Source organism: Brachycentrus maculatus, unplaced genomic scaffold (assembly GCF_059751285.1).
Source record: "Brachycentrus maculatus isolate JH-2025_06_01 unplaced genomic scaffold, ASM5975128v1 h1tg000361l, whole genome shotgun sequence".
In the NCBI taxonomy this organism is placed as follows: Eukaryota; Metazoa; Arthropoda; class Insecta; order Trichoptera; family Brachycentridae; genus Brachycentrus; species Brachycentrus maculatus.
This window is the reverse complement of record NW_028281110.1, coordinates 794,801-806,384: the sequence shown is the minus strand read 5'-3', so window position 1 is coordinate 806,384 and position 11,584 is coordinate 794,801. Positions and strand designations below refer to the sequence as shown.

The window sequence follows — 11,584 nt, the reverse complement described above, 5'->3', positions numbered from 1 at the left end:
AGTCATACACACATTATAACTCCCAAAAAAGCTGAAACAAATCCTTTATTTCAATCATTTAAAAGGACATAGCTGTTTGGTTCTTAATCATAATTTAATTTTTGTCTTACCATTTTCCACTCTAACATAATAGTGTTTTCGAAAGTTAGATATCCCAATTATTATTCCCATAGTATACCTTACAATTAATGCATTCAGTTCAAGTGAATAATGCTTTTGTTTGGAGTATCTTCTACTCATTAGAAATAATGAGGGCAATTATTTTCATTTCCTATCATGACTGCCTCCGCTCTATTGCATCACAAACAAAATAAATTATCGTAATTTCATCTTATACAAATTTAAAAAGCAGATTTTTACTCAATATTTGTGACAAACCTTCAATGAAAACGTTTCGTTACACAAGTAAAATAGCCGAGATAACACTGCTTCTATATGATACAGTGCCCTATGCACTATTGAGTGTTTTTTGAGATGGGAATTGTATTCATTATTTACCTTGCTATACAGGGTTTATAGACCATTAAGTGGATTTTTTTAGATCATTAAGTGTTTTATTTGAACAGGAAGGATAATAATCTAGTGTGGACCAATCAGCAACTTGTTCATTGCTGGGAGTATGCACCATTGAGTGCAGATAAAGGTTAGAAGACAAACAAATAAAAGGAGAAAATTCATTCAAATATGCAATTTGATTTTTTTTATTAAAATTAACAACGTTTATTATAGAATTACCATAAATGTACATACAACAAGTGATTGTTCCTCTTGGTTCAGTCCTCAATCACCAAACCAAAACCAATATTCTGATTAGAGGGATGATTTGTACACCAGTGCTCGTGCCCTGAATTGAGAATCCAGTCCTACCAGCCGCTAACGACATTTCACCCCGGTGACCCTTCCATCTCCGATCTGCATTCCGCTCTGACTGCTCTTCTCGCTGTGAGCGTAACAAGGACAAATTGTAATTGGGCATTATTAAAAGGCGAGACTTACAAATTAAACTTCTAAGGGTTGATCCCGACTTTTGTCGTGAAAGATTAAAAGATTTTTTTTAAACAGACTCTAACCACGTCGGAATATCTACAATTTAAAATAGTAATATTGATTGGATGGAAATTAAACTCTTTCGAAGCTTAAACTTTTAAACGAAAACTCGATACGGATTGGAGATAATCGGAGCTTTTTTTGAGACCTTTAAAATTTTTCGCGTTCAAAAGCTTTTTGTTTAATTTATTTCGGTGTAAGCCACATTATAAATTTCTCATATTATATAATTATAATCAATTACTTAAAACGCCCAAAATATTAACACATCTTGTTACATTGATTAATTGCTCTAGTAACTGTGTACCTACATTCGGAAATTCATGAATAAATGGCAATTAAAAATTAAAAATTAATGGGAAGGAGTCGTCGGTAGCCTTAATCTAGATTTTTGGAATTCCAATCCTGTTGCGTTACCCACTATATTATATAATACCTATTTTTGACTTACGCTGATGAAAATGGTAATATCTGAAAATGGTAATGTCAGAAATTAATTTTGTCCATCATTAATTTAGACATAAAAAAGGAACGCGAAATTGATATATTTTGGTTTTCCGTTAAGAAAATAAATTTAATTATGAATTTTACAGTCCAAGTAATAGTGGCACCTAAAAAATAATAATGAAAAAACTGTTGTATTGAATTCATTGTAATTTATAGATTTTTACGATACCTACAAAGTAATAATTTTATTAAAATATCATTGAATACAATTTATGAACATTCATCATTTTAAAAAAAGACATCGACAATAATAACAACAAAACCTTTAAAATCAGTCAAATGTAAAAAGAAACAATTTTTATGCAAAATAACAGTATTTTTTTCCAAAACAAACGCATTTGATATCTAAATTTAACGCACAAGAAAGAATACCGGAAATAAAAATTTTAAAGACAGCAGTTGAAATGTAGAGTATGGATAATTTGATGCCGATTTTATACAAAGCTCTTTTTAAAAACAACTAAAATTGAATTTCGTGACTAAGGGGGTAGAATAAGAGCTTTCCCGTCTAGAGAAGCCCTCGTTTTCTTCATTTAAAAGAAAATTGGATCGCTGTAAGGTAAAATTGAAGCGCGCTTATAAACGTAAGGGATTAGTAAATGAAAGTGCAAACACTTAACATAAGGAAACTGGCTAGAGGCTAGACCAATCTAATCTACATAATATGATTGGTCCTTTGTATTTAAGTAACTTGATAAGTAGGTTTATACCTTAATTCGTGTGGTAAGTTTCTTCACATTAACTACCTTTTCTTAAGTACTTTTTGTTCTTATAGTTGTATTAGTTTCCACCTATCAAAATGGTCCTTAATTTTTACAAAAGTATTTACTTATGGGGTTTTATAAGCGTTTAATGATAATGATTTTTATATTATTTTTTGACATCTCATCAAAGATGAAGAAGAATATGGAAGTCTGGGCATTTACGGGGCTGACGACTGTCATAGGCTGGTTTAAGTGATCACTTTACACACGTGTAATATTCACCAATTCTACCCATTATTGACAACCACACTACTCAAATTCTTGGAAGTTCTATATATATATGAACCAATTTTGAAACATTGATCTTGAATCAGTAGAACTTCACTAGAGATGTGATGTTCACTTGATGAGATGTCAAAAAATGATATTAAAATAACTCCTGTAATTGGAGATAATCCAGATTCTGTGAACAAGTATTTGGACACACTCAAAATGTTGTAAATATTGATTTTTCTTCATTTTCAAATTTTATTATACTCTCGACGCCATTATGTTTGATTATTTCCGGTTTCAGTCTTTTTATTTGAGTTATTTATGCATAAATTACTGTTGTCATTTAGTAATTGAAAAAAAAAGAAATAATACGTACAATGTCGAATAAATATGTTTATCCTAGATTAAAAACTTTAAATAGTTGTTTTACTGTAGCACTAAATTGCTATTTGAGGTGGCTGCATACAATACAAAAATTTCCACGACTTTCTCAACCATTTAAATAAGAAGAAGTGTGTATTATATAACTTATTTGTTTTAAAGTGATTATCGGAAAATTAAAAATAATTCATATTATTGACCTTAATCAAAACCAACAATACAATAAAACAAGTATAGTAAATCTCATTATCTTTGAACTCATTTTCTATTGGCCTATTTTTAGGGCTACCGATAACTTAAAAACTTCCCTTAGTTTACACTTTACTGCAAAACTTAAAAGCATTTCATCGTCTTCCGCGATTTAAGGGCTTCTCGTATTACTCAAAATGAAACTAGCAGATAATGTGCATCTGGAACGTCGCCTTTGGCTGAGAAATGGTTAAATAAGAGCTTCTCAAACTAAAGTTTGTCTCTTTAAAGAATGGGGGCTGTTTTTCTCGTTCCAGAAAGTTTTGATATCCTGTTGCAGTAAACCAGCTATCCTTTATTAAATTATATTTTTCTACTTTTTTAATTAAATAATTTATATGTTTATTATTGACAGTTTTTCTATAACATCATGCATTAAAACTATTTAGTCCCGAAGTAAGTAATGCAAAGATGTCGAAAAATAGTGTAAAAAATAACTCCTAACTGGAGATAATCCAGATTTGTGAACAAGTTTTGGGGCACACTCAAAATGTTGTAAATAAATTAACTAGTCAAATCATAAGCTTAAATAAAATATTAAAATCGAGTTTTCAGGCGTCTCTCAAGTACGCGAATATAATCCAGGATTCAGGCCACACATACAAATGGAAACAGTCTCCTTAATAAGGCTTTCTTCATCTCACCATAGAAGGCTATTATGAACTCGCGCATACTGTGTTACGACTTTGATCAATATATCTAAAAGTTCTAAGAATTTGAATAGTGTGGTTGTCAATCATGGGTAGAATTGGTGAATGTTACACGTGTGTAAAGTGATCACTTAACCAGCCTTTGACGGTTGTAAGGCCCGTAAGTACCCAGACTTCCATTTTCTTCTTCATCTTTGTTTGGCTTTTATGTGCTACAAGTGATTTTAGTGTACCGTTCACTCTACAACCAGCATTCACTCACTCTCCTTTGTATATAACAATAGCACATAATTTTCTAGAAAGATAATTTTGAAATCTTGAGGTCGTTTTGTAGAATTAATAAAAATAGCACAAAACTATGGCGTAATTTGGAAGGTTGTAGCATAAAAGGTTTTTCATTTTGATGGAAACCACAAGAACTCTTATTGGACCCAACAAAGCAGTACTCGGGTTCTCATAAAACCCAAGTCCGGAGCTTTTTGCAACTTGAATGTTTTATGAAAAGTTAGTGAACTGTTTGCAGTCCGCCATTGTCGTCTTGCGAAATTGGAAGCTTTCCTGACTCGGAAGGCATTACCCCTTAATCTTGGTTTATTATGCACACAAAGGATTTAGGATACAAATATAATATTCTACAGATTTATTAAACCTTTTATCGTCGTCATCTTTCTACGGACACGACCTTTTTACCGCCCCAATTTGTGTGCATTGATGTGAATACCATATCTTTTCCACATGTTATAAATCTCCCGAAATGTAAGAATGCGAATCACTGAACTTCTCGTTACTGTATTATTCTCTTTTATTTTACGAAATCTTCGTCTGTTTTTACCGATATCAACCGTGAAACAGATCAACCGTTCCATCCATTTTTCTCAGAATATATGATTTGATCTTTATCAACAGTTGAATATAAATCATTAAAAAGGTTACAACATTTTGAGTGTGTCCAAATACTTGTTCACAAATATAATATAATATAATACATAATAATATAATAGTTTCTGCTTAATAAAAAGCTTCTTTACGTCTCACCAATAGATGTCTCTAGTGAAGTTCTAGTGATTCAAGAACAGGGTTTCTAAATTGGTTCTAAATTGGTTCAAGAATTTGAGTAGTGTGGTTGTCAATAATGGGTAGAATTGGTGAATGTTACACGTGTGTAAAGTGATCACTTAAACCAGCCTATGACGGTCGTCAGCCCCGTAAATGCCCAGACTTCCATATTCTTCTTCATTTTTGATGAGATGTCAAAAAAAACAGTAAAAAGGTTATTATTGGTAATGATCTGCGTTACCAAGGATACATGACATAAAATCTAGATTAACCTTTCAATTTTTTCAAAATAGAAACCACGGATATGGTCATGAAATAGACATAGAATTTCAATATACAATATCCCTTAAAATATAATGTAACCTTTCCCCGAATAAGATTGTATTATACTTATACTACCATCAAGCCGTTTCTCTGCAGGGGTTGGCAGAGAGGATAGAACGCCATACTCTTTCTACTGACACACACTCCTAGCTTTCTTCACATCCATATATCTAGAGTCATACATGCCTTCCGATTGCGTATACTTTTGACACCACCAGATTCTGATTGATCTTTCAAGTCTTTTTTGTCCGTCATTGCTTTCTTCTTCCGTTTATTTGTTCCTGGCTCCATCCCAACTTATTGTCTTTGTAGACTGTTATCATATACAACGTTACCTAGGCCTATATATTCGAATCATGTTATCTTTCTGTAGCATCCATGAATTGTTTAGTCTTCCTCCAGATGTCTTTCGAAGAAGATCCATGGTCTGTTCCTCCATTAACATTTGCCAAATATACTTTTTTAGTCATTCTCTCGCTATTCGTTCACTCCACATACCACTTTCAAGAACTTTTCTTAATATTTTCTATTATCCCTTACATCTCTTGTTATTTTAGCATCAGTCAATTTTACGAAAATAGTTCTGAAACATCAAAGACGAACTAATCGTCCTTGAAACAATGAATGTCTTTCTTCTTTAAAAATAAAACTGCCCGCTAGGTTTGCGCAAGTTCATCTCCTTGTTGTTTGGCTATATTAAAGTAAGTTGTCTTAATTGTTACATTTATATTTTTACAAAAATGTTAGAAATATTAAAAAAAAAACATCCAGTATCGCCTTCGTTGTCGTCCCCACCTCACGATATCCTCCGTCTTACACATGCTCCGGATGTCGGTATTTATTACTCGGTCTCGCAATGTATTTCCGGTTATGGATCGGAGAGTCTTCATCTCGGAGGTTCGAAGTCGAGATTTTGTTCTGGAAGTATCTGTTCTTGCCTCAATCCCATAAGTGGCTATTGGTCGAACACATAATATTGATTGTATTAATTGTTGTTGCAGAGAGCGCGGGCGAGGATGAAGAAGAGACGGGGCACCCCTTGGGCGAGGGGGGCGGTGGGGCCGTGGGGGGGAGGCGCCCCTCCTCCTGCCGCCTGGACATGCCCCAGCTACTGAGTCACCATCCGCAGGACCACCGGCCGGACGACAAGAAGGTCAAGGTAACTAGACCTCACCCTATCTTACCTGACTCACCCCTTAGTAACCTGACCTTGCCTATCGTAACCTTACCTTACCCAACCTCACTTACCCTAATACATTGGTTGACAAAGTGTGGCTCGGAGGCAGTGCAAGAATATATAAAAAATAATTATAATTTTATTTTATTACATTTAAGTTTTGTACTGACATTTCTTGGTGGAACTGCATTTTATAGAATAAAATAACAACTTTGTGTATTTTCCAAATTCATGTGAAAAAAAACTACATAGTTTTTATTTTATTGTTTAATTGTATATTTAATGTAATAACTCAAATAAAACACCGATATAATAAAAATGTATACTAAAAATAGAAACCTTCACTAATAAAACAGAGTATACTTCAAAGCTACCCAACATACGAGTCGCGAGTCACAATCTGACCCGCGGTTGTATTTCTAGTAGATTTTTACTAAATTATTCAGATGTGACCTCACCCTCAAGCCATCCACTTCCGCGCTGAAAGAAAAAAATACTCAACATCACCGCACCTTAACTAATCTACCCCTAAACAAGCTACTAAAAAGGGAGGGTTACCGCAAGGAAACTGTTTATGTTTGTTTTTTTTTCTAAAATGGAAAATCACCCTCACCATCAATGAGTGTCTAAGGAAAGAAAGTTTGCAGAGAAAAAGTATAAAAATTCAACAGAAGATCGATTGATTCATTCGAATGCATAACAACGTTTCGCTGTTCAACCCTTACCCATTTATGCCACACAGCCTACCATACACCAATATTTTTTAAATTTTTTAATAAAGTTACTTTAATAAATTTACTTAAAACAATCTTAGAATTTTATAATTTATATTTGAAGCACTAACTTTGTGATTAAAATTTTAGTTGCGCGAGCCTCTCCAAAAAATAACTGAGTTCTTGGAGAGGTACTTTTTTCTTCCTTTTTTTTGATAGTGATAAGTAAAAAATTAAAAACATATATGTACATAGTATTTATTTATAACTTCATGTACAAAAAAGAAAAAGTACATTAGCGGGCTTATTGTTAAAAAGTAATATCTTCCAACCAACTTAAAATAGACTAGTGATATTGATCAAAACGTTTGATACCATATTTAGCTGTTTGCAATCAGAGGGTAGATAGAACTTGAACATTGAAAAAAAAACATAAATAACAAATTGATTATAATAAGGAAGGTAAAGGAAAAGGGAGTTTAGGGAAGGAGGTAGAGGGAAAACTTAGGGAGGAGGTTTGATGGACAGTTAGGATTCTAATGATAAATATTAAATAGTATATTACTGGTGAACATTTATGTATTTTTGTGCGGAGCAGGGGAGTTATCTTGTTTAGTTTTTTTTTTTGTTTTTATTATTATATAGTCTGTAGATGTTAATAATTTTCGATAATTTTCTTTTCAAAAGTGTTTTTGTAGTCTCTTTAAATTGTCTATTTAATTTTTTATTTCTAAAGGGAGGCCATTATTGTTTTTATCCCTGAATAAATGTAATTTTGTTGGTACTGTTTTGAGTTGCACTTAGAGTTGGTATCATAAAATATTTTTAAATATTTGGTATTAAATATTTTTTTAAAGTTTTTAGTGATTGTTCGACAAAAATAATGAATTGAATTCAAATCGTTATATAATTTTTCCAAAATTGAATAAAAAGTTTCTTAACCGAAATACCTACAATGTTAACTAACGACCATGAAATCGAATTGAATATTCAATTGCAGCGATGGCTTTTCCAATTGTCGCTCACTATTTCGTTTTATTCTCCTTTTCCAATGGTTTTTCGATTAAATTTTCTATCTTTTTTCAACTCTAAGAACTTAATCCGCAAAGAACGCAACCCCATGCAATAAAGTAAGAGCTTTACAGCGGACACTGCGATACTTTGAAAGTACGTTGATAAACTTAATACGTCACTATTGAGAGATTACACTTATATATTAAATACATTCTTTTAATGTGCGAATTTATGATTCTTTAAATTAAATTAATTGAAAATCTAACGTTACAATTAAAAATTATTAAGTAACGGACTCTTAATTAATCAGGTTCTCGGAAACATTAAAATCAAAATAGAAACACTATCTCTCATAGTGAAATATCATGTCCTATAATATTTAAGTAGCTTTATTGAGTTACCTTAACACGTTATCTCATTAAATTTTCGTATGTATTGCAATGAAATATATGTTAATGTTAGTTTAATTAAAATCTTAAATCTTTTATTTATTTATTTTATTTATTCGGGAATTGTACAGCTTACATATAAAAAAATGATATAAAAGAATAGTTACATTAACAATAATAAACATTACATTACATTGACAAAAAATAGTTACGTTAAAAAAAGCCATTTAAACAATTCCACAATCATTTTATAAAACTATTAAAAAACATTCAGAGATTAAACAAAAAACAAAAAAACAAAAAAAAGGTATTATATAAAATAATAGATTTAGCAGGAAGGAGAAGGAAAGGAGAGGAATTAATAAGGGTGGTTAAAGGATTTTTTTTTTCTAGGTACGAAGTTTAAAAATATATTTATAAATATACATACATACATATACATACGCATACATACACACACATATATACAATATATGTGTGTATGTATGCGTATGTATATATATATATATATATACATATATCTTAAGTCATTCATCGATTTTCTTGAAATTTTGATACAACGTTGCATTCGAATACGAGTTTTTTTGTACTTCGACTAGCATATATTTTACCTATACTTTTTTACCTGTGATAGGTGAAAACTTGTTTTTACAAAAAATAAACAGTTTTATTTTAACTCAATAGGAGCACCATCTCTTGAACGTTACAGCTACACACCCAATACTCAGGCATAGTCAATGGCGAACAGCGTGTTTCTTGACCTCCGCTAAAATATTGTACACCCACAAACATTGTTAAATTAAACATTTTATTTATAAAATCCATCCCTTTTCGTTCTTTTCCATTACATCAGACTCAGTCACAGCAACAAGTGGCTGGGTTTAGATAGTAAAATATATAATTTTAAATATTAATATCAATATTTATACCATGCAACAAATAAAAACCTTCCAATACATATTCATTAAAAATGCATGCTTGTAATTGTATCAAATGATTTTTAAATGGAAATATGAACAATAATCGGAATGAAAAAACATTAATTGTTTAACAAGTCGTAACTTTACTGCTAGATATACACGTAATATTAATTTATTCCTTCGTTGTTCAAGTAGCGACTGTTAGGCGGTTGTTCCTTGAAATCCTTCTAATAAAACAGTACAAACGGCCATCTATTTTCATTATTACATTTTTACAAAGCCAGGCGTATTAATACCTTGGTGGTTCTTCTATCGCCGATCGAAAGTTCAGTCAACAAAGCAAAATCCTAAGTCAATTTACCGCCAACTCACAAATTCAGTCAAATTGTTTACTAGTGTTTTTTCCTACGATTTTCAATTTACGCGGTGTTGCGTCGGGTTGTGGTCCCGTGGTTAGTGTCACGGACTCTTAAGTCAGAGTTTCTCGGTTCGAACCCACTCTACCACAATTTGATACCTATTTCTCATAATTAGCCGCTTAGGCTCACAGAAATAGTATGAAATTGAAATATTTGTAGAAATAATAAAAACACAAATATTCAACTTTTTTTTTAAATAATAATTTTTCATCGGTCTAGACATATTTTGTTATAAATGTGAAATTTGAAAATAGTAGAAATTATAGTCGCAGGTTTTAATCACTGTATACGTTCGCTTCTGTGGTATAGTTGAAATATATGTTAGTTTTATTTGGTAAATAGTATTTACCATGCAAAACTTTGATCAAAAATAGTTTTACAATACGAATACTTACTTTTCCATTAAGTTTAAAAATAAACGCTTTAAAATAACCTTATATTAATTTCCATGATACTCCATTTTTCTGTTTTTTTTTGCTAAACACTGCGATTCTGAACCGATTTTAACTCATTGCTTAGCAATTTTGCGTAGGATCTAACCGACACTACCCCAATTTTTCAACATAAATTGTGCCTTTTTCGTCCGACGTTTTGTAAGCTATTTTCCGACGAACTTATCCACCGCATAAAAGGAGACCTTAATCCATCTCTCTCCCATCCAAGGACTTGACGTGTACCCGTCTCGCTCTACGCGGCATAGGGAACCACTAATAAAACAAGTTTCCCGAGAGGAAACGCAAGGTAAGGAGTATTGAGTGGTGTCCGAAGGGTTCTGTGTCGTTCGGAATCTCACCTTTACTCAATTAATACATGCCAGTCAAAGGCAGATAGGAATTTCCTATATTGCTTTCCGGGTTCTAGTGAATCTACTTCTTGGTTTATAGCCATCGATATTTAATTGAAATTTAATGATTTTGTTTTGAATCTTAATCATACTTCTCATAATACAAAATGCCTTGACGACTAATAAGCCAAAAAACTGAATTGGGACAGTAAATATTATCAAATTTTTCCTCATATTCTACTTCTTCTTATTCTTTTCCTTCTTTTTTTCTTCTCCTTTTTCTTTTTTCTTTTTCTTCTTTTTCTCCTTCTTCTTTTTTTACATTTTCTTATTCTTTTTCCCCTTTTTCTTTTTTTACTACTTCTTCTTCTTGTTCTCCTCCTTTTTTTTCTACTTCTACTACTCTTTCTCCACAAATTGAATTTTAATTGGAGGAGAAAGTGAGAAAAGAAAATCGACAGCAATGTCTGCAACCAATGTATGTTGGTAAGGTACTTTCAATATGTGCAAATTCCTTGAGTAACTTTGTGTTTCATATTATTTCTGTGATTAATTTATTTTTTTATTAAATATTGTCAATGAAAATTACAACTTTTTAAAAGTATTGATATTTTGATTATTATTTTCATATTTTGGTAATATGGGTCGATTTTGAATTTAATTCTTACTTGTCAAATACTACTATTTCTTGAAATCTATTGTGACACGAGTTTCTATGCATTCCACATAATTTTCAAACAACTTAGCATGTTTAGCAAAATTTTCAACAAATTTAGGTGAAAATTTTATAAACATATGTAGTAAGAACTAGAAGTAAGAATAAAATAAGACTGCCATTTAAAAAACAAAAAAAAACAGAATTGCAGAACTGTATAATGTTTTTAAAATATATAATTAGATGCCTGAATGTATAAAGAAAGAAAAGCGTCTGAAAGAATTGAAAAATAAATGTTTTGTGTACAGTAAGAAGATATTAA

The 11,584-nt window shown here is 31.5% G+C and overlaps 1 protein-coding gene across 1 annotated transcript in view; it reads left to right on the top strand.

Moving 5' to 3' along the window:
* Window positions 1-6,269: 6,269 nt before the first annotated feature.
* The window catches only part of Trpgamma (Transient receptor potential cation channel gamma), an 89,201-nt gene continuing 83,886 nt past the window's right edge, over window positions 6,270-11,584 (top strand). Inside the window, exon 1 of the mRNA XM_088269724.1 lies at window positions 6,270-6,350. Coding sequence (XP_088125850.1) covers window positions 6,291-6,350 — 60 coding nt within the window. The 5' untranslated portion in view covers window positions 6,270-6,290. The remainder of the gene's footprint in view (window positions 6,351-11,584) is intronic.